At 39.9% G+C, this 24,962-nt stretch overlaps 1 protein-coding gene across 1 annotated transcript in view; it reads right to left on the minus strand.

Annotated features, from left to right (window-relative positions):
• The window catches only part of LOC149463734 (cadherin-9-like), a 332,295-nt gene that overhangs the window by 9,842 nt on the left and 297,491 nt on the right, over positions 1-24,962 (minus strand). The window contains exons 8-9 of the mRNA XM_089674842.1: positions 22,227-22,363; positions 20,478-20,599 (exon numbers count right to left, since the gene is read on the minus strand). Coding sequence (XP_089530968.1) covers positions 20,478-20,599; positions 22,227-22,363 — 259 coding nt within the window. The remainder of the gene's footprint in view (positions 1-20,477; positions 20,600-22,226; positions 22,364-24,962) is intronic.

Below are 24,962 nucleotides of genomic sequence, written 5' to 3' on the forward strand. Positions count from 1 at the left end.
AACAAAATTAGAACTGTTTGGGCCCATGGATCAACGCTATGTTTGGAGGAGGAAGAACAAGGCCTATGATGAAAAGAACACCTTGCCTACTGTGAAGCATGGTGGAGGGTCAATCATGCTTTGGGGCTGTTTTGCTTCTGCAGGTACAGGGAAGCTTCAGCGTGTGCAAGGTACCATGAATTCTCTTCAGTACCAGGAGATATTGGATGGAAACGTGATGCAGTCCGTCACACACCTGAGGCTTGGGAGACGTTGGACCTTTCAACAGGACAATGATCCCAAGCATACCTCCAAGTCCACTAGAGCATGGTTGCAGAGGAAAGGCTGGAACATTTTGGAGTGGCCATCGCAGTCACCAGACTTAAATCCGATTGAGAACCTCTGGTGGGACTTAAAGAAAGCAGTTGCAGTGCGCAAGCCTAAGAATGTGACTGAACTGGAGGCCTTTGCCCATGAAGAATGGGCGAAGATACCCGTAGATCGCTGCAAGACACTTGTGTCAAGCTATGCTTCACGTTTAAAAGCTGTTATAACTGTAAAAGGATGCTGTACTAAGTACTAAGATTGAATGTCACTTGGGGGTTGAATAAAACTGATAATGCTGTGAGCACAGAAAAGACATTTGTGGTTATTTCATTATAACTGTTATGTTATATTTGTCTGACCTACAAGTGCCTCTTTAATGTAAATGTAAGCAAGATGACTGAATGATCAAAAGCAATGTCAAACTGGCCAAAACACTCAATTTCAGTGGGGGTTGAATAATTTTGGTCACAACTGTACCTTACTGTGTATCAATACAAGTGGACTTGGTAATGCTGGTCACCAATGTGTCCAACTGCATTTTGTTGGCTCCAAACTTTTTAAGCCAGTTCCTGGTTTCTGGTAAAATTTGTCTATGGCTGGTTTTAATATGTTTGGTGTAGTGTTTGGTATAGATCAATTTCCATCAATGATAGCAAGGAATATGCAGTTTTATTTTCATGTAGTGCCATAATTTGTCAACTAAAAAATGTCTAAGTTTGACTTGCATTTATGAGTTGATATTTTAGTAACATTATCTAAGATATTTTAGAGGGCCAGGACTAATGTGAATGTACAATATACACTCACAGGCTCTTTATTAGGTACACCTATTGGTGGTAGTGGTGGTGTAATGGTGTGGGGGATATTTTCTTGGCACTCTTTGGGCTTCTTAGTACCAAATGAGCATCGTTTCAACCTAAGTATCGTTTCAGTCTACCTGAGTATTGTTGCTGACAATGCCCATCCCTTTATGACTACAGTGTACCCATCTTCTGATGGCTTCTTCCAGCACAATAATGCATCATGTCACAAAGCTCAAATCATCGCAAATTGGTTTCTTGAACATGACAATGAGTTCACTGTACTCCAATGGCCTTCACAGTCACCACATCTCAATCCAATATAGCAACTTTGGGATGTAGTGGAATGGGAGATTCACATGATGGATGTGCAGCCAACAGGTCTGCAGCAACTACTTGATGCTATCATGTCAATATGGACCAATATCTCTGCAGAATGTTTCCAACACCTTGTTAAATATATGCCACACAGAATTATGGCAGTTCTGAAGGCAAAAGGGGGTCCAACCTGGTACTAGCAAGGTGTACCTAATAAAGTGGCCGATGAGTGTATATACTATATATATATATATATATATATATATATATACACTGTATATGTGTGTGTGTTAAGTGCTGTGTAAATTTACAGCATTATAAAAGTACATAAATATGGGTGGCTGACGTTTGGATCAGAACAATTTCGGTGCTTTTCAAAGGCAATGTTTTCTGTAGATATTCAGAATAAAAATCATAAGTGCTTCTTGAATGGGGAAGTATTCCTGCCTCTAGGGCTGCATTGAATGTATTAAGTTGAAAACTACGCATTTGTCTACATTTTTTATGTTGTCCAGCTGGAAAACTGCCCAGGCCTGATGGTTTGTGGCTTGGAAAATGTGAGATTACAAATTCTTTTCATAGTCTAGAGGAATAGCATAGATAGAGATGTGTTATCAGGATAGGTAGGTAACTGTTCAAAAGAGTATTGTACGGGAGATGTGTACAATGAGGAGTAAAAGAAGGGGAAATCATCCAGGGTGTCATCTTATTGTGTGAAGCTGCCCATTTTATCCCTAACCTTAGGAATCGGGGGGCGTACTCATGTCTGGCAAAATAAACAAGTGGACTACCAGCCTTGGTTTAACCACTTGGCAACCACACTATAGCCGAATGATGGCTACAGTGTGGTTGCCCAGTCCTGGTACGGTATCATATGACGTCATCCCAGAACATGCCCTCCTGCACACCCCCAGCTGTGAGCTCACACGGCGATGTCTGTGATCGTTGTGTCCTACGGACACAGCTGATCACGTGTTGTGGTAAAACGACAATCACAATGGCCTTTTACCACATGATCATCTGTGTCCAATGACACAGCAGATCACCAGGGAAATACAGTTGCCTGTTATCGGCTGCACTTTCCTCACGCTGTCACAGTGTGAGGAAAGTACTGCCGATAACCGGCACTGATGATTAGTGTCCTGATGATAAATTACCCAGCAGTGCCACCCAGACGTTCCACTCACCTGTGCCCAGCAGTGCCACCCACCAATGTCCAGCAGTGCCCCCCATAAGTGCCACCCATCAGTGCTGCTCAGCAGTGCCGCCCATCAGTGGCCAGCAGTGCCACTAGTCAGTGCCGTCAGTCACTGCTACCTATCAGTGCTGCCGATCAGTGCCACCTATCAGTGCCGCCTATCAGTGCCCATCATTGCTGCATATCAGTGCAGCATCATCCATGCCTCCTCATCAGTGCCTGCTATCAGTGCTGCCTATCCGTGCCACCTCATCAGTGCCCATCAGTGCAGCCTCATCAATGTACATTAGTGAAGGAGAAAAATTACCTGTTTGCAAAATATTATAATAGAAACAAAGAAAAACTTTTTTTTTTCAAATTTTTTGCTTTTTTTTGTTTATAGCGCAAAAAATAAAACACCCAGCAGCGATTAAGTACCACCAAAAGAAATCTCTATTTGTGTGAAAAAAAATCATAAAAATTTCATATGGGTACAGTGTTGCATGACTGCGCAATTGTCATTCAAAGTGTGACAGTGCTGAAAGCTGAAAATTGGTCTGGGCACGAAGGGGGTATAAGTGTCCGGTAGGCAAGTGGTTAAGTTTGAACTTCTTTGAGTGGTGTATAGAATTCTCTTTTTTTTATCTTGCAGAAGTAGTTAATGTTCTCTTTTTCTAGCCAGTTTATGTAGTTGGCTCTAAAGAAGCTGTAATAGATTTTGCATTCTTTTCAAGTCTGCTATAATAAACATGAAATAAGCCTTTGCACGGTAGCCTTAAAACATTTTCCTCTCATTATAGAGGACATGGTACTATTGGTTTTCCAGTAGTCATTGATCCTATAAGTACACACAATAGAGTCATTTAACCAGTGTAGGTTTCAAACACTAGTATATTGTCCCACATATACTGTAAGTGCTATGCCAATACCTCAGTTTTGCTCAACTTAGTTTACTTTTTTTTTAATACTACTAATGGTGGTAATCAGTGACTTATACTGGGACTGTGATAGTGTGGCAATCAATCTGACACTGACACTGGGTGAGAACTGACTAACTGCCACTGACATCACCAGTGACATTAATATAGTGATAATATTATACACTGTCACTTTACTAATGACATTGGCTGAGAAAGGGTTTACATCTTGGGTAATCAAGGGGTTAAATGTGTGTCTAACAATGTGTAATGTGTGTATTGTGTGCTGCTTTTTTACTAAACATCACTTTGTTTCTTCTCCCTGCTTCTTCTCCCTGCTCTGGGCTGTGATTGGACATAGCCGATCAGCAAGTCCTGGGCATGAATCATTGGCCAGGAACTGCTGACTAACTCCCGTTATGTAACAACCATTGGGCAGGGGTGCACGGGCCCCATATCTCGAGGCCAGCAATGCACAGGTACATCACTGTGCCTGTACGGGCCATTGCAGGTGGGTGGTCCTCAAACCATTTACGTTTTTTTCATATTTGGATAGAGTAAGGAATGATTAAACCCCTCCTATGTAATTTTTTGGCTGAGAGGTTTTCCGCTTTTAGACAGTTGTCCGTTAGCCTGAGCTGACATGCCGGCATGTATGGTGACGTCAAAAGTCTGAAGCCCCTAATAAAGATTAGCCAGTTTAATGGAAATAAGAAATATTTTATGTGGTTACATGCCAGTTCATATATTATGGATTTTATTTGCATAAATGTGGTGTGGTTGGTGATGCACGTCCTTCTGCCCCTGGAAGACATCAGATGAGGAAACGTGTGTGGACAGGGCTTCGGAAATTTGACGTTACCATACACACCTGCTTGTCAGCTCGGGCCAGGTATCGTGGCCGGAGTGAATTGCTTTTATATGATATCCTATGCTGTGATACTTGTGTCAGTCGAGACAGACTACAATATGAGCTTATATGCTTTTTTAATAAAATACTGATATTAAGGATCTTATGCTATGCAAGTTCCTTTTCTCTTTCCTTCTCTTTATTTGGGTGGTCGGAATGTTACTGGCATCCGAGAATATTTGAGAAGTCTTTAAATCTGCAGATTATTGCTTCCAAAGGGGAATGTGCTAATAGCTGGTTGGTAACTCAACAGCAAACACCTCTTGTGAGTTTATTTAGTATATTTTGGTGGCAGATTCATAGTGGTGTTGAACAAAGAAGATTAGGGAGAACTGATTTATTTTACGCACTTGGGACATTCATTTGTTCATTTGGGACTTTTATATTGATTGACGTGATATTTTGAGATCACTAATCATTTTGGATTATATTTTCTCTTACTTTATTTTATAGATGTTGGTTGATAGTTTTATGGCACAAGTGTAATTTTTTTGTGATGTGTGAGGGTTATTCTCACATATTGGCACGGGTTTATTTTAATGTATTTTACATAATTATTATGATGTAATAGGATTGCTATATGATTGCATTAGCATAAATAGCATATAAGAGTTGGAAGCATTTTCAGAAAAACACTATATAGAAAAGTGCAGTGCTACTCATCATTAAGCAAAATTGAACACAGTGTTGTTTTTTCCAAATATGGTGGCAGCAGCATTAAAAGCATTCACTTATTTTTTGGAATAGAAGTTAATAGCACTGAGGTTTTATAATCATAGTATTGAAAAAGTGGTGTGGCACAATTCTTTTTAAATACCCAATAGAAGGGGATTTTAGCATTTCTTTAACCCAGGGCTTTTTTTCTCAGAGAATAGGTGCAAATACTCATCAAAAGTAGATCCGCACAGTAACAATAGATCCCAGCCAGAAATAATAGATTTCCCAGCAGCCAGCAACAATAGTCCCCTCCTGCAACAGTATATCCCTCTAAGCAATATTAGATCACCAGCAGCAAAAAAAGACCTCTCAAGCAACAACAGACCCCCTGCAACAATAGACAGCTACAATAAAAAATAAACAATAGACAGCTACAATAGATCCCCCAGCAGCCAGCATCAATGGACCCTCCAGCACACCCCAGCATCCCTTGCCATTAAATACATTCACTGCTGGAGGTGCCAGAACTGTATGCTTTCCTGTAATCTAACTGAAAAAAAGTCATGCTTTAATATAACAGGAAGGTTTAACTTTCATTGTCAAGAATCTTGTATCTGAAGTACTATTTGAAGTCAATAGAAATATAAATATACAGTATTAGTAGTATAAGGAGACACAATTGATTTAACTACTGATTATGTGATCTAATTTCTAATTGTAGTTAAAGCTATAGGATGACTACCTTTATTATGTATTTTGGGAGGAGTAAACATGGAAAATACACTGCTCAAATAATTAAAGGAACACTTTTTAAACAGAGTATAACATCAAGTCAATTAAACTCCTGGGATATTGACCTAGTCAGTTAAGTAGCAGAGGGGGTTGTTAATCAGTTTCAGCTGCTTTGGTGTTAATTAAATTAAAAACAGGTGCACTAGATGGGTAACAATGAGACAACCCCCAAAACAGGAATAGTTTTACAGTTGGAGGACATATTTTTTCCCTACTCATCTTTTCTGACTGTTTTTCACTAGTTTTGCATTAGGTTAGGGTTAGTGTCACTACTGGTAGCATGAAGCAATACCTGGACCCTACAGAGGTTGCACAGGCAGTCCAACTCCTCTAGGATGGCACATCAATACGTACCATTGCCAGAAGATTTGCTGCGTCTCCCAGCACAGTCTCAAGAGCATGGAGGAGATTCCAGGAGACAGGCAGTTACTCTAGGAGGACTGAACAAGGCCATAGAAGGTCCTTAACCCATCAGCAGAATCGGTATCTGCTCCTTTGTGCAAAGAAGAATAGGATGAGCACTCCCAGAGCAATACAAAATGACCTTCAACAGGAAACTGATGTGAATGTCTCTGACCAAACAATCAGCAACAGACTTCATGAGGGTGGCCTGAGGGCCTAACATCCTCTATTGGGCCCTGTGCTCACTGCCCGGCACCATAGAGCTCGATTGACATTTGCCATTGAACACAAGAATTGGCAGGTCCACCATTGGTGCCCTGTGTTTTTCACAGATGAGAGCAGGTTCACCCTGAGCACATGTAACAGATGTGCAAGGGTCTGGAGAAGATGTGGAGAATGGTGTTCAGCATGACCGTTTTGTTAGTGGGTGTTAAGCCACCTGGCAGAGTCTCTAGCAGCCCACCGCACGGACGCTCCCAGGGCGCGGGGTCTAAGTCCCAGCCTGCTGTTCACCAGGGCCCCTGATGGTGGGGATGGACTTGGTGCAGACTGAAACCAGGTCGCGACCCCCGAGTGCGTCCTGCGGTGGTAGAGAATACTGACAGGGGAGTGCAGGAACGGAATCTACTTTGGAAGAGGCAGACAGATACACAGGTCTGATCCAAACCGGATGGATGGATGGATACGGTATGCGTGGTCAGACAGGCCGGGTCGGTATTATGCGGGCAGCGAGGTACAGAGGAGCGAGCTAAGAATGGTCAGGTCACAAGCCAGGTTCAGCAGGATGCGGGCAAATACAGTACCAGGGATCAGACAGAAGAGTAGCCAGGCAAGCCAGGGGTCAAACAGGAGAGAGCAGGATCAGGAACAAGCAGAGGTCGGCAACGGAGTATACAGCAACACAGGAACAGGATACAGGACACAGGATACAAGACCAAACGGCAACTAACATACCTGTTCCTACGTTTAAATAGCCCGCCTCCCGCTGTCATTGGTGCCAGGCGCGCGTCCGTGATCCCAAGTGCGCATGCGTGAACCCCGCCGCTGCCATGCGCGGCCAGGTCCTACCGCCCGCCGGGTAGAGAGAGTTGGTGTTCTGCGCATGCACCGCCCGACGCGATGCCGCAGAACACCTGGATCCTGACAGTGGGTCAGTACTGGTCTGGGGAGGCATATCCATGGAGGGATGTCCAGGCTAGACAAGGGCACCCTGACTTCCATTAGGTATCGGGATGAAATTCTTGGACCCATTGTCAGATCCTGCACTGGTACAGTGGGTCCTGGGGTCCTCCTGATGCATGGCAATGTCCAGCCTCATGTGGCAAGAGTATGCAGGCAGCTCCTGGAGGGTAAAGGAATTGATACCATTGAATAGCCTCCATGCTCACCTGACATAAATCCAATAGAATACCTCTGGGATATCATGTTTCGGTTCATCTAACACCACCAGGTTGCACCTCAGACTTTCCAGAAGCCCAGTGATGCCCTGGTCCAGATCTGAAAGGAAATACCCCAGGACACAATCCGTCATCTCATTAGGAGCATGCCCCAACATTGTCAGGCATGCATGTAAGGACGTGGGGCCATACAAACTACCGAGTACCATTTTGAGTTGCTGCAATGAAATGTCAGCAAAATGGACTAGCCTACTACATCATTTTTTCACTTTGATTTTTGGGTTGTCTTTGAATTCAGTCCTCTGCAGGTTGATAATTTTAATTTCCATCAAGCGATGGGGCATCTTTACATTCCTAACACATTACCCAGGCCATATCAGCATAGATATCCAGCATGATATTTTCCTCATTGAGATCTGATGTGGTTTCAAAGTGTTTTGAAATTTTTTTGAGCGATGTATAATTGTGCAACCTTTAACATGATAAACCTGAGAGAAATTAGGAGAGAAATGAGGAAACCAATACATATTTTCTATTTAAATGACTAATAACAGTCACATAGGGCCTTCTGGGATTTTTTTTCCAGGTTTCAGGGTCATAGTAGTTTACGTCAAGGCTCTCAAAGCATCTCTTTACCAATTCGCTTTTTTAGAAGGAGCAGACAAGGAAATGTTTGAAAATGTTTAAAGTGGTAGCAAAGTCCCTTGTGGAAAAAAAAACTGGTGCCCCTGCAGGTTAATGTCATATTGTGCCAGTGTATACCACATACTGGCACATTATGACAGACGTACCTGTAAACCAGATCCCTCCAGTCTTGCACCGTCACCTCTGACAGAGCTTCAATTTTTCATCTGGGTTTCCATGCTCCAGCTGTTGAATGGCCAATATGCAATGTCATCACTGCCGGGCATGCACGTGGGAGTCACGATCACTGAAAGGTGCTCTGAATGCACGGCACTCTCGAGTATGCCATCCATTTAGAGTACCATGTGCATGTGCTGGGGACATCACCAGTTGCTACAAATATGAATAACTTCTAAATGGTGCATGTTAAGGAGATATTTACTATTCCTACAGGTAAGCCTTATTATAGGTACAAGTTAAAAAGCAGATTTTAATAATGTTTTAAGTTCCCTCAAATCAACCCAATCAAGGTTAAGCTATTGGTGTGATCTGATCATACAGATATCCCCCTGCTACAAAGCAGCCTAATCTATTACAGATCTTGAATCTGACAGATTGCTTCTTTATCTGTAATCTAGTAGGACAAACATAAAGCGATTAAATAAAAGCAAAACACATCATGAACACACACAAAATACAGTTAAAAGGAAGGGTTAATATACACCAATCCGGCATAACTTTATGACCACCCACCTAATGTTAAAGAGGTCCTCCTTTGCCACCAAAACAGCCCTGACCCATCAAGGCACAGACATCAGTAGACTTCTGAAGGTATACTGTGGTATCTGGAACCAAACTGTCGGTAGTAGATCCTTTAAGTACTATAAAATGCAAGATGTGTCCATTGATCAGACTTGTTTTTCAAGCACATCTCACAGGTGCTGGGTTGGACTGAAATCTGGAGAATTTGGAGGCCATGTCAACACCTTAAACTTGGTGTGTTCCTCAAGCCATTCTGCCTGCTGAAAAAGGCCACTGCCATCAGGGAATATGTTTTCTATAAAGCAGTGTATGTGTTCAGCAACATTGTTTAAATAGGTGGTAATTGTCAAAGTAACATCCACATGATAGCAGGACCCAAGGTTTCTCAGCAGAACATTTCCCAAGACATCACAATGCCTCCACCGGCTTGCCTTCTTCCCATACTGCATCTTGGTGCCATCTCTTCCCCAGGTAAGTGACACACAAACACCCAGCTATCTACATTATGTAAAAGAAAACATAATTCAGCAGACCAGAACACCTTCTTCCATTGCTCAGTGTTCCAGTTCTGATGCTCACATGTCCACTGTAAGTACTTTTGGCTTTGGAAGGCATGGGCACCTTGACTGGTCTGAGGCTACACAGCCCCATACACAACAAACTGCAATGCCCATTTTTTTTCCTTCAACACATCAACTTCATAGACACATCACATTTACTCACAGCCTAATATATCCCACCTGACTTTCAGATGCCATTGTAACAAGATAATCATTGTTATTTATCTAACTTGTCAATGATCCTAATGTTATAGCTGATCGATGTACACTGACAAACTTTTTTGATGAATGCCCTTTAAGAGGATTCTGTGGTATTTTTATGTATGTTTTATATTTATCATTTCAGGATTATAAAAACATACTGCATTTTAACTGGGTAAAAATGAAATATTGCACATAAATATTTCATATTTACCACATGAGACCAGCAGGGTAGCTTAAGCAAGCCTGAGATAACAGCTGAAGTCATAGAAAGCAGGTGTCATTCTGAACAAAGATGAATAAGTGAGATGAGTGACTTTCTCCCCTCTTCCACTGGTAGCACATATTACAGTGTGCCATAAAGTATAGATTTCTTATAAGAAAGCCCTAGCAGAATCTTGTAACTTGTTAACCATTTACTAATAATGGACTTTAAGTGATAACATTTTTTTAGCTAACTTACAGTTTTAAAGATGCCAACTTTTGAGACTCATTTAGGCTTTATACAATTCTGAATACAGTTCTGAAACCCACATATTTATACACAGAGTTTCAGAAAGAAAATACAGAACACATCCAGACTGTGGGAGAATGACATCACTGATGGACGATAGACTACAATCTATTTACAGCAGACTACAGGGAATTTTAATAAAAAGCAAAAAGAAAAAGTTGCAAAGATTCAGAATTAAAGCAAGGTGCCTCTTCAACTCAGACACACAAAAACAACGATCAAGCTGAGTTGTCAACTTCTCTTCATATGAACGTATAGAAACTGGAATAACTGTACTCTCAAAAAGATAGACATTCTGCCCAGAAAAATTCAACAATGCAGTGACAGAGGAATTCTTTACAAAACTAAAACTCAAAAAACTTCTAGGGCAAAGGCAGACCGCAAGCACAGCCAACTGAAAAGCAAACAACATCCCCCCAAAAATCTATCTAAACCCCTAGATCAGGACTGAATCCCATTCTGGGCAAATATATTGACCTCTTCAGACATAGTTAAAGACAAACTCCTGCAGATATAAGTAAAGTAGGTACAGAACCTTTCTGTACAGGCACAAACAGCCATCAGTTCATTGAAAGTGAACGAGGAAATTTTCATAAAGGGACAAAGGAGAGCCACTGTCATAATGAAGACTAGTTACTATGTACAGGAGACACACAGGCAGCTACTAAACACTATACACTACACCAGTCTACAAGAGGACCCTACAGACTGCTAAATATTCCGAATCTGGTCCAGCTGTGCATTGTTATAACTCCTACTTGTTCAATTAAGCTTTGGCAGTAAAACCAGGAAGCTGACTGGTTTATATGCAGAGGTTTACCAGATTTTGCGCTCTCCAGTTTTAGTAAATAACCCCCATAATTTCAAGTAATGGAACACTCACTGAAAATATCTTAGGCTGGATAGAAAGTATCTAGAAACCATGGTCCATGAAACAACTAGTTCCATTTCAAGCACAATTGACCCTCTAATACACTTTTCTGCTACTGGCATTGTATCTTCACTACTTGAGTCACATCATCTTTAAGCTATATAAACTCCCTGGGATTTTTTCACGTTTTGGACATGTGACTGATCACCTTATAATTGTTGCTTTATTTTGCAGTCAACCTAGCAGGTCTTTGCTTGATAGTACTTTCTGTTGATGCCATACTTTAAACTATATACCTTAGTTTTTATTTTATTTTTTCAGAAATGCGAGAAAAAATGGTGAAAATTATGAAAAAAATTATTTTTCTGGGGATTTTGACCACATTAAAATGTAAAAGACAAGGTACAGTTTTTTCTGAAATTAGTTTTTTTAATTTCTCTGGAATCAACTAATATCAAATACTATTTGAAAACATGAACCCCCAAAATTGCACCATTTTGAATAGAAAACAGTTTGAAGTGTTACACTGTGAATGTCTTGAACATTTGTAATTAATATTTTTCAACAGGGTTACTTGAAATTAAAGCAAAAAAAATAAAATAAAAATTGTTTTTATTTTGTGTTGTTTCTTATGTATATACAGTACATGGGTAATGATGTTATAAAATACTTTACTCATACAAATTAGAACACCACACAAGTATGCTTTAGTCACATGGTGGTGGGGCATGGAAACAAGGGAGTACATCCTGCCATCAATGGCTAAAATACAAGTTTTTTGCCACCAAAATGCATTTACAGTGGCTCAGGAGTGACATGACTCCAAAAGCTACCCCAAAATGACTCCATTTCAAAATAAAAATTGGGCGGCATGTCCAGTCATGTGCATGTCAGTAGCTCCATAGCTGAGCTCCACCACCATCGCCATCTTTCCAGCTCCATCCTGCTGGCACAGCAGGCACCCAAACGGCGGTTCTGGACTACTCTGCACTGCACAGCCCTTCTGCACCCAATGGGATGATCAAAATTGGGCAACATGTCCAAAAATCTATGAGGGATTGGCTCTCCTCGGGCCCCCCCGCAGCTCCCAAGATGGCGGTGGTGGCCCACCGCATCCTAGCAGGCTGCCTCAGTGTGACCAAGCCAGAAAGGGAACGGTGAGTGCCTCTGGGTCTACTGGTCCCAAGAAATCACCCCCCACTAGCCCCAGCTGCAAAGTTAAGTCCCCTAATACAATCAAGCAGAACTCGGCCCCCCTGCCCTCACCAGCTCCTCTGTCACCCTCTCAGTGACTGCTGCCTCCCTGAGCCTTGGCAGTGAGGAGAGAGACTGGAGGGAAGAACACAGCCATGACACCTGCAGAATGCCCCTATACTATAGCTATGGCCTCTGAAGGACACAGAATTGACTCTGAAACATATATTCTTGCCAATCTGCATTGACAACTCAGATTGATTCATTTAAGGTAGACCTATCCATTCTGCGTCATCCACAGAACAAAGGATTAGTGATGTAGAAGACGTGCTTCACCCTGTACAGAATGATGTTTTTATATCTCAACAACAGATTATTCCTCTAAATTGAATGACATAGAAGATCATCTTTGAAAGAACAATATCCGCTTTGTAGGGTTTCCAGAGTGCTCTGAGGGAAAATAACCAGAACACTTCATGGAACAATGGATCAAAACCAATATGAGCTTGGATATGCTTTCCTCCTTGTTTGCAATAAAGAGGGCTCATCGTGTATCCCTGCGCACCTTACCTTCTGGTGCGCCACCAAGACCCTTGCTGATTAAGCCGCTGATTTCCAGGATAAGGAAAACATCCTACGAGCAGCTCGTAATCTAAGGGAGCTACCCTATAATGGAAATCACATATCTATCTTCCTGGACTTCTCCATGACCACCCAGAAGCAGAGAGTTGCATTCTCAGTGGTTAAACAACATTTTTGGGGCAAAAATATGGCTTACAGTATGCTGTACCTTGCAAAATTAAGAGTAGTAGCAAATGGAAAAGTGCAATTCTTTACTTCGCCGCAAGACACCTCTGATTGGTTGGATGGAGTGAACTGAACATTCTTCAGTAGCATCTTCATGTTTATCTTATTGTGCCCTGTTGGAAATTCTTCATGGGCTGTTGTGGGGCCCTTAAGGGCACCCCTCTTAACATTCATTGTGGTTTTGGGAAAAATCTTGCATGTTAAGTCCATATCAGGCCAGGGGTGGGAGTTGGGATTCCAGGTTCTTGTACCTTTATGCTCTCATTGAATTGCTCACCTATGTCACTGCTCTACCATGTTGTATGGATTATTTTATGTACACTCAGGCCATTGGTATACACATAGCTCTCCGTCCATCCCATATTTTATTCCACTACCGTTATGACTCTTAATCTACTCTTGTGGAATGTGTGTGGCCTAAATTCCAAAATTAAAAGCTCTTTGGTGATGGGTCAAATCAAGAGTCAAATCACAGATTATATTCCTACAGAACCTCACTGGTTCCAGAATTATGACCCTGAAACATCCCTTTATATCCCACACATGCTATGCGACCTACTCTACATATTCTAGAGGTGTCTCGATCCTGATCCCTAAAGCGGTAACAGTATAGATTGAGATGGTGGTCTTTGGTCATGAAGAATGCTATATTATTGTGCTTCTAAAACACCTTGATACCTATTACACCTTGGTGAATATCTATGTACTGCTCAGTTTGACCTGCACTGTTTATTGTCTTGCACTAACAAAGTGCTTCAGGTGACTAAGGGTGTTATCCTTATTGCTGGGGATTTTAGTAATGTACTCTCTACGGCCCTTGATAGATTGGGGGGTTCTGATACTGCAACCACCGCACTGAAGGACTGGGTAGAGAGTTATGGCTGGATAGAGGTGTGGAACTTAAGACATCTGGAGCATAGGGAGTTTTCTTGTCACCTCTGCATCTTTGCCCGACCTCTTCTATCAACATGGATCTTAAAATTCTCTCCAAACTCTTAGCAACTCGACTGAACTTAATTGTGCCCAAACTAATTAAACCCAACTAAACTGGGTTTATACCTGGTAGATATACCTATATAAACTAGACTTTTCACTATCTTGCAAGTTCCCAACACCTCTGATACTGCTAGAGTCATTTTACCGCTGGACATACATAAAGTGTTTCACTCAATAGAATGGCCCTACTTGTTTCAAACTTTGCAGAGATTTGTTTTTGGTGAAACCTTCATCTCATGGATTAAAATCCTTTGGAATGACCCACAGGCCCGATAGAAGAGTGAATGGCCACATATCAGATACCTTTCAATCCAAAAAAGTGCCAGGCAAGGGTGCCCTTTGTCACCCCTTCTATTCTCTTTGGCAATAGAGCCATTAGTAGAGCTCCTGTTCTTAAGGGTATACTGAATGGTACTTTAGAACAGGTATCTTTGTACACTGATGACATGCTATTGTAGTTCTCTGATCCTGGTCATAGTGTTCCAGCAGCCTTAGATATTATACAACAGTTTGGGTCTTATTCTGGGTTTCAAGTCAATTGGACAAAATCTTGCATATTCTCGATAGATGTTGACTTGCCCCTATGCTTACTCCAATCATGTCCATTGCAGGTTACATACAAATTTAAATATCTAGATATTGAAGTGCAACTTCCCCTGACGACATTTATTGAAAACAATCTAGAACCCTGCATTTCCTCCTTTCGCACCAAAATGAATCAGTGGCTTAAGCTCCCTTTTCCTTATTGGAGAGGGTTAATTTGTTTAAAATGGTGTTCCTGCCAAAGTTTTTGCAAATTCCCCAATTTATCTCCGAAATCAAATTTTTAAAGAAATTGACTCCCCTCTCTCCATATTCCTCTAGTCACCAAAGGTACCTAGACTCTCCCTAGAAACCCTGCAGCTCCCCACCACTAAAGGGGGACTGGCTTTCCCTAACCTTCACTTCTATTATTATGCTGCCCAGCTGGTCTATGTGCACTAGTGGATGTTTATGCAACTTAAAAATGCCACTACTGCAGCTGAAGCGGCAGTGGTTCTGTCATATGAAACTCTGAGCAGTCTAATATATAAGCGCACATTTAACACGTCCACCTGTAATGTGACACTGAGGACCTCTATTAGAATTTACAACTATTGCTTGAATCTGTTATCTGAGGAGGATCATATACACTCCCCCAACCAGCCTCTATGGCACAACCCTAAAATACCCCACTTCCTGGGCTTACCAGATGGTTTACTGTGGGCACAGAGAGGTCTGAAATATGCCCACCATCTGAATGAGCAAGGCATGTTTAAATCCTTTGCACAATTACAACAAGAACTAGGCATCTCTAATGGTTGACATTATAGATATTTTCAACTCAGGCACGCAATAGAATCCTAACTAGGTCTTAGAGAGGTGCATCTGTTTAACTCAAAATTGGAACATACATTGCTTTTCCATGAACATACATGCCTTGTTTCCACATGTTACTCCCTACTTGGGGATAGAACTTCTGCCTCGCTTTCCAAATTGCAAGCTAAGTAGGTGACTGATGTCCCAGACCTCACAACTGACAATTGGCAAGAAGTTGCTAATTCCTTTTTTGACACTGTCATTTCGGCCAGAGGTAAACTTATTCAGTTAAGATATATCCACAGACTTTACTACACCCCTAACCGACTCTTATGCACAATAGGAGAGTCCTCTGTGTCACAAATGTGAGGTTGAACAGGGCAATTTTATACATACGGTTTGGGCCTGCGCCAAGGTCAGGCCTTGTTGGTCAGAGGTTACTGAGTTTATTGCCACCTATTTTGAGCTCCCCAATGTATACTATCCCAAATGGTGTTTATTGGAAGTATTTGAGGAGATAAAACTCGGCAAGGACTAAAAGTTTTCTTAGATTGCTACTCTTATGCTAGGAAAAAAATTGCTCTGTATTGGATAAAGGTTGATGACCTCCATATGGGTCTTTGAAAAAAACTGATTAATCAAAACCATCGACTTTATAAAATAACATATGAGGCGAGGGGAATTTCTTAAAATATGGGGACCATGGATGGACTTTCAGGATACCAGTGATTCCTTGCTTCACTTAGTTTCTGACCTGCCACCTCAATAAGTTCTTACCTCGAGTCTATATGTTCTGATGTTGGAGTGTTGTATGTGTGAACCTACCTAGGCCTTTGATGATTAAATATGCCTTGACTGAAGTGGTAATATTGGTGAGCACCAGTATGTACCTTGTTTGTTTATGTCATTGTGTTTGTGCCCATTTTTTTTCCTTTTCTACTCTTTTCTCCTTTTCATGTACTCCTGCAATATAATATCAATTATTGCTATGTAGATATGTATCTCGCCAATACATTTCCATCTATGGCATCATCACACTTTCATGTATATTGTAAATTGGCATGTTCATTTATTTAAATAAAACTGAGTTATAAAAAAAAATCCTTCAAGGTTTTTGACAAGGTATATAACCTGGACTCTGAACACCAATATTTTTTTTCACAATGCAATTGGCAATAAAATTGGGAAAAAGCATGTAAATACAAAATTTTCAATAAAAGCTTATATTCAATGATGGGTTTCAAAAACACAGTGATGACATGGAAAAACTGCCTCCAACGATATGTTCCGCTACCACTCCTGTACACAAGGATAACATATAAATATGCCTTAGTAACTTGGTGGGAACATTGCAGGGCCCATAAGGTAGTGCAGTCTTACTGTCAATAGCCAAAAACCATAATCTCAGCTTTTTGGCAACAAACTGCATTTAATTTGGCCTAAAAGAAGCAGTACCCCATTTTGGTGATGTTTCAGTACCACAAATTATATCTTTTATGGTTTGTAGACTACTTAAAGTAGACTAAGTGTCACTTTTTTCAGAACAAATAGGGCTTTAATTTGGTAGAAAATGTGGATACAAACATTATTATTTCTGAAGAGTTTATTGAGAATAAACAGTAAAACAAAATAGAAAAAATGCATTATTCTGTAATTTTCACGGTGCCACATTTATGTAACTTGTGCACCCTCATAAATTTGCCACAAAATATATTCAACAAAGTCTGCTAATTAAAATTATATCATATTAGGGTAACTATTATTTAACTTAGCAGAATAGTATACCTCAAAGTAAATGTATTCCTTTTTTACTTTTTAAAAGAGCTTTGTTCCCTTTTGATGATGTATTTTGATGTATATAGGGAAAAAATGGTTTGTGGAAATAGTATAACATTGAGATAACGTTAAGTTGGGTAGATAAGTCTACAAATTAGCATGACCATAACTTTTTCACAAGTGCACAATTGTTAAAGATTTAAATGACCTTGCATTTGCTTCACATTAGCATTTGTCATCCAGATCACCCAACATCATTGTTGCAAATCAGTGTACACAGTGTACTTCAGCACAATTATCTAAGCCTATTTTATCTCTCCCAGTGATATACCACTGCTGGCACTATATGTGTTCCCACATGCAATCAAATAAAATCTAAATAAAGTGCCACGCAATATAAAGTGATATTGCCAGAAATGCAGTTAGAAAATGGCAGGCTGGAATTGCGGGAAATGTCCCCAAAGATTAGGAGAAGAAGAAGGGTAAGGAAAGTAAGGTGGAAGTGGGATGTTTATGAGCGCACATATTTCACTGCCCTGGTATTGGTGTCAGCATGTGGATTCAGTATTTGAAAGAGGTGATGGGTGCAGGAAAAGGGAGAGGGTAGGAGTGAGGGTGATATGTATAAGCTGTGATGTGGAGATGAGGGGTAAAGTAAGGACAATTTGAGGACAGAGAACACTATTGTGAGAAGGAAGAGTAGAGGGAACATATTAGTGGGAATCTGACATCATAGGAAAGGATATATCAAATGTTGATTTTTTTTTGCCGTCCTTTCAGAGTGGAACAGAGTTCTTGTTGTATCTTCTTACAGCTTTTGTTATCCTGCTTTCATTAAACTGCAGCGATAAAACTGCAACAACACTCGTGAAAGAGACACTCAGAAAAGACAGATGTCATCTGTGACTAACCCGTCTGTGACTTTCCCATAAGCTGAACTAAAGTTTTAGGGAGATGGGGCTGGTAAACATTTCTCAAGTGAAGAAATTAGGATCTGATAACAGACACTTAAATGGGAGGGGGAGGGAAAGGGAAAAATAAAACATACCAGCCACAGACACAGTCATGAAAGGTAAATGAATTTGATTACCAAGGCAAAAAGGAGGTGAGATTCAAATCACCAAGTACATCGACAATTTGAAGGGATATTGGATGCAGACATTTACCAGATAGCAAAGCAGTGTCAATTAGCAGTCATACATGGAATGGAGATGGTACAGATGGATATTGTACACATACATTTACCTGGGAAAGAGCAAAGAAAACATGATGATGAAAAAGGGAAAGAACCAGTGGTAAAACTAAGACAACACTTGTGAAAGAGACACTCAGGATAGAGACATGTTGTCCGCATCTAACCATATGTCTATAATCAGTTCTTACAGATACAATCAGATCTGTCCAGACACCCCTGACAGAAATTCCCAGCTGGAACACCTCAGAAGGGGCTTCATAAAATAATAATATAATCAGTGACAACCAACATACAGATCAGAAAAGCCATTACCATCCCCAAAATCAGTCACTACATTATAAACAGATTTATATGTAGAATTGGATCTCACTGGTTGTCACCTATAAATCGTGACTACAAGTTCTAGGAAAGATCACGCAAGAGCTGCAGCCTCTTCTGCACAATTAAGAAAGACTTCAAAAATATTCCCCAAACCACCTATCTTAGCATAGGAACAATCTACGATGACTTAAAGTGAACTGTTCCCTGAAAAGCCCAGTAATCAATGATTCTGCATTTATCTGTGAAGCAGATGTTTCTGTAGTGACTGTCAAGTATTTGGGAATCTGCGTCCAATAAGGGGCAGACTGGGTAACGAGAAATTGGTAGCAGCAGTTAAATGTGTTGGCCAAGGAGGAGACACTAGTGGCTATAAGGTATCTGGGATGGGTTGGATACCCAAAAGCACTGGGGAAGCGAATCCAGCCTGCTTGCATGACAGCAGAAGTGAGAGAAGTGAAAGTCCTTAGAAGGGATGAGGTGCAGAGTCAAACAGGCTGCAGGCAAACTCAAAGATGTGGCCCTCTGACTCACACAAAGCAGGAGAGAGTTCTTAGAAGAACTGGTGTGCAGGATCCACCAGTGGGAAACATTCCAAGCAGCACAAGCACCCAGAAGCACAGATGTGCACAGAATCACGAGGGTGTCACTGGAGCAATTTGCAGGCAGAGGTGCATAGGATCATTGAAAAAAGGATATGGATAAGGAGCACACAGGTACTAACAGCAAGTGGCTGGCTGAAGTACTCAGAGAGTCAGATAGGTGCTGAAGTGCAGATACTGTCAGGACACGCTAGAAGCAAACAGGACATTAATAAGTCCCTTGCAGTGCTGGGGTGCTGGATTCACTAGGCTGCATTTATAAAAATGTAAGGAAAGCACACAGAAACTCACAAGGAAACTCATTGGTGCAGAGGAGCAGATGGCTGACTGAAGTGCAGTAGGAGACACAGTAGTGAAGGAAGACTGGATGCTTGTTGGAGTGCACAGAGTTTCTAAAAGTGGATGCAGGTAGAGGAACATGAGGATAGCAGGAACAGGCTCAGGGCCACAGATACAAGGTACAGACTGGAGTTTACTGGGATCACATGTAATGATGAGGACTAGGATACACTGGGAAAACAAGAAGTCATAGAGACTATACTGGGCATCATTGGGAAACACTTAAGAGTCACGTGGGAACACAAATACTGAATGTGTGCATTTACATGTGTATGTGCATGTATGTGTGGAAGGGGGGGGGGGGTGTAAAATCCCTTACTGCCAAATTGTATGGTCTATGTTGTTGGCAACAAAAGGGTTAAAGGACCCTATTGCACTTTCATTTATTAAATGTTGTATTAAATTACTTCCCTGGTATATGAACATTTCAATGTACAGTAAGCAATAACAAATAAGTTGATGCTGCTTTAGCGTACATGTATTAGTAATACACTGTCTACATATTAAGTGTCAAGAAACAGTGCAGGACTTATTAATATTTTCTGAATATTTGAAGTTACCTCAAAACATGGACAATAAAACTATAAAGTTTATAAAACAAGCTAAAAAGGTACATGACAAGAATAAAACTTAAGACATGAAATGTACAGAGAGCTTTTTGCCATCATACATATTGCTGAATAAATTACAGTGTTGTCACTTACCTGCCCTGGCTTTGCATTTTCACATACAAATGTATCATAGTGTTGAGCAAACTCTGGTGCATGGTCATTAATGTCCAGTATTTTAATATAGGCTTGTACATTTCTACTGAGTCTGGGATTTTCTGCAAAATAAATAAACAAATAAATAAATAAACAAAGGCATAAATGAATAAATCAAGACCAAAAGTAGTTTATACAAATTATATGACCAATTATGCAACATACTTATTAAATTTAAGATGAGGCTAGCTACAATTATAAGTCCTAAATCTCCAAGGCATCTGTTTTCAAGTTAATACATACAGTACTTAATATTTGTATTTGTTTCTTAGAAAACCATGCAAGAGTTCACTTCTCACTTGAAATGTGCCATGGATATGTTACATGTCAAATTTTGTTCTTGGAAAGTTGGATAGCCTGAGAAAGCATTGGAAACTTTGTTGGTTCTTACTGCTATTTGGGGTTCAGTTTATAGATTTCCTCTGACTGTCACAATGAACAATATTCAATAACAGAGGAACTGAATAACATAGACACAGGCAGAAATATAAAGTTTCCCCTACTTCTCTACTGAAAAAAAGCATTGTTTTATTACAATGTGTTGTTGGGATTTCCTGCCAATCCCTGTCTGGTTAAACTGTGACAGTAAATGAGAGGAAATCTCGAACAGTGTCAAGTACCAGTTAAAACTGTTAGGGTTACTAATCCTTCCCCAGTCTAAAAAAATATTTCTCTAGAAAAAAATGTTTCTGACTGGATGGCTGGACAAATGCTTTAAAGGTCTCTTGGAAAAATGTTCTGTACATTTGCCTTAAACTGTAATGACTTACTCTCTCCCTGCCCAACAGCAATTTTTTGCATTGTAGTTCTACAATTTCCTTTCTTACTAGCATGGCTTGATATCACCAAATACATAGTTATTGGTTCTGTAGAATTGTGGGGAAAATGTTTTTATGGGTTTTTAGAAAAGTGATATGTGATTTTTTTTAATTTTTTTTACAAAGGTATTCTTGGGGAAAGTTGTCCTGAAAGAGCTTCTCTTTTATTTATTAACATTGCTATTCTCTACACTCTACAAGTGAAAGGAACTTTTTAGTTGCATAGTTTGTAAGTTAGGTTTTCTGAAAAGATTTTAAATGACTCAGATATTTTCTTAACTTCAGTAACATAATGTTCTAAACAGAACAAAGATGTCAAACTAAAAAACATTTCAAAATGAGAATGATGTATAATTGGAGCACTTTGTTCTGAAATAGATTTCTGCTAATATAATGCAATCAATTCACACAATTTTATTTATTACTGTTGGAAAAAATGTATATTAAGTAATCGGATGGTAAGCTCCCTAGCTTTGCTGTCTATTAAGCTGTAAAAGTAGGACAAAAAGTACCCAGGATATCGCCTAAAGAATCAATTAATAATTTAGAGAGTATTGCATTTTTTTTCTTAACTTAATTTTTCATATATGCAGAATATAGTTTATATTAAGAAGATAAATAAAAAACAAGTTATCAACAACTGTTCTTTACCATAAAAAAGGGACACAATGTGAATATAACATTTTATTGTACACTTTTTGTGCATTTGAGTAGTTTACAGATAAAGAACATTGTTTTTGAAATGTAACTTGCAATCAGCTGAATATTTCATTTAAAATGGTAAATAATTAATTAGATGAAACATTAAAAATAAATTAATGTTATGCAACAATTTCAAAAAGACTTGGATCGTAAACCACAATTAACTCACTTGTTTCAGTTGCAACTATTGTGATGTTCTGCCATGGTGCTGATTCACGGTCAAGTGGTTTAGCGAGAATTAAAGAACCATTCCCTGAGTGTATATTGAATATTCTCTCCAAGTCTGTGTTGCGGTCAATGCTATACCTGTAAGTAAGATGCTGAATTATTACTATAGTAAACAAAAATTGTCTTATTGAATATATTAGACAATATAAAGTCTCCTCATTGAAAATCCACAAACAAATTTGGGTAAAAAAATCTATTATTAGTTTTAGGTCTTGTATTTTATGGAGATGACCAAACTTGTTAAATTAATCTTTGAATGAGATTCTTCTGATCCACATCTATGTTTAGATTAACTGCCCTTTACTAAAAGCTACAAAAAAATATACATAGCTCCTTTACTTTGTCGATAATAAGTCCAGCACAGCCTGGGCTGTTATTAGTATAGAATAATGATCACAAGTATTCAAGCCCCTATTATATAAATACCAGCCTGTACTACTTCTGTATCAAGCAGATGCTTCAAGAAGAAGGTTTAAATGAAACAAATTGTTCAGTACTCTGAAAAAGGAGGTGCAGGATAGATAAATAAATATACAGTATAAGAGCTCAGTGCTAACACACTATAAGTTAAATAAGTGAACCAGGGGCGGACTGACAACTCATGGGGCCCCCGGGCAATAGGGGATCATGGAGCCCCTGTTTCCTTGCCCAAACTCAAAAAAGCCTATGAAAAAGGTACCAGGGGCATCTCATGGGGCCTCCTACTGATCCCGGGCCCTTGGGCAGTGCCCGAGTTTCCAAATGGTCAGTCCGCCCCTGAAGTGAACATATATCAATGAATGAATAAACAGCTGAAGATCAAATCAATTATTTTAGGTATTGAAAATAAATCATCCATGTTAAAAACAAAATAATGGTTATAATGGTTCATCAAAATATTAGTATATCTTCTTAAAAATGACATTCAAGTCTTCAAGTGCTCTTCAAAAATTAGACTCCACAGTGTGCACCACCACCAATTTAATGCACTCACCAGATCATATGGCTGGACACGTTATAGGCAACAAATGAGCTCAAATGGAATTAACCAAAGCAATCTTTCCTTGGGAAAGGTCCTTTTTAAGAAGATGACCCTCCAACAATGGCACTGATCAGAATGTTGTGCCTTAGATCCAGCAGGTGAATGGTAAGGAATTCTTGTTTTAGCACTTCTGGTTGAGTGAGACACTGGTGATGTATCCAGAGCCTCACAGATGCATCCTGGGAAGATCCTGTAATATGTCCCAGGAGGCAGACCAAGAGTTCTAAGCAGAGTTCCAGGAAATAAAGGGAGATGTATTAATTTTCTCTTAGTAAAAATGACCACAGGACCAAGGGCAAATGAATTTTGTACGTTTGCTTGGGCTTACACTTTACATTATATTTTGCTACCAGTTAAATGTAGATCAGAATAAATAGTTATATTAGTATTGTAGTAGAAATATAAAATATGTTAATAGAGAACATCATTGAAATGAACATCGGGTTAGACCCTGGGATGTGCCTGCTACACAGTTCAGAGATATCAGTTAGTAAATATAAGAAATTAGGTTTAGGGTACTACTTGAACGCAGCAAAAAGCCTGATCCCCAAATATTGGAAGAAAAAAGAAATACCGAAAGAGGAGGAGTGGATAGAGAGAGTAAATTGGACTAGGAAGATGGAGAAGACATATTATATACAGGAAAATAAACTGGAGATATATATCGAGAAATGGGAAAAATGGGAAAACTTCGTAATAAGTATGAGAAAATGAAGAGTAGAATGTCATAGAGAAAAATTTGGGTAGGATATGCTTGCTTTGGATACAAGTCAAGGAAATGCAGAGTGGGGGGGGGAGGGGTCAAGGTTTTAAGAGGGGGGTAATTGAAATAAAAAGGAAAAATCGTATATTTATGATGATTGAGATGAAATTGTTTATTGTTATTTTTGTGATAATTATTAATAAATATTTAAATAAAAAAAAAAAGAAATATAAAATATGTGTTAAGTATCTTTTCACTCATCCTCTCCAGTTTTTAACCTCTTCCCTACCAGTCACAGTAAATATATGGCTGCGAGGGGGAAGGTGTCATTTTGGGAGGATCACCCATCTGAGTACTGGGTTGCTGTACTCTACCCTAGTGCCATGTGATCGCTATGACCAGTCACAGGAATGTGTCCAGTAGTAAACAATGTCCAGTAGTAATCAATGGCTGTCATTCCTGACTTCATTGCTTGCTACTGTGATTGGTCATAGTGATGACATGGTACTGTAATTTGTTTTTGGTTTTTAAAAGAAAACCCCAATCACCTCCCAAGAGCAGTACAGTGTTACTAAGGTAAGTATGTAAAAAATATTTTAAAAATGCAGTGTTGCTATGGTCACGTCATACTGCTGTGGTGTTGACCTTGTATAATGGCTGGCTGCTCTGATATCACTGTATTTCAGTGACACCAGCCATTATCTCTGATCACCTCCACAGCAGTACAATGTCACCAGACCAGTGCTGTCAGTCAATATCCCTAATTACTGTCACACCAGTCAGTCTCCCTAATGAATGCCACCCACTCACAGTGCCCCTAATCACTGCCATACCAGTCACAATGTCCCCGATCTTCATGACACCAGTCTTATTGTAGCTAATCACCACCACGCCAATTAGTGTCCCTGATCACTGCCACACCAGTCAAAGTATCACAACACCAGTATAGGCTA

Source organism: Staurois parvus, unplaced genomic scaffold (genome assembly GCF_062004578.1).
Source record: "Staurois parvus isolate SC_StPar_1 unplaced genomic scaffold, SC_StPar_1.0 ptg000153l, whole genome shotgun sequence".
Classification (NCBI taxonomy): domain Eukaryota; kingdom Metazoa; phylum Chordata; class Amphibia; order Anura; family Ranidae; genus Staurois; species Staurois parvus.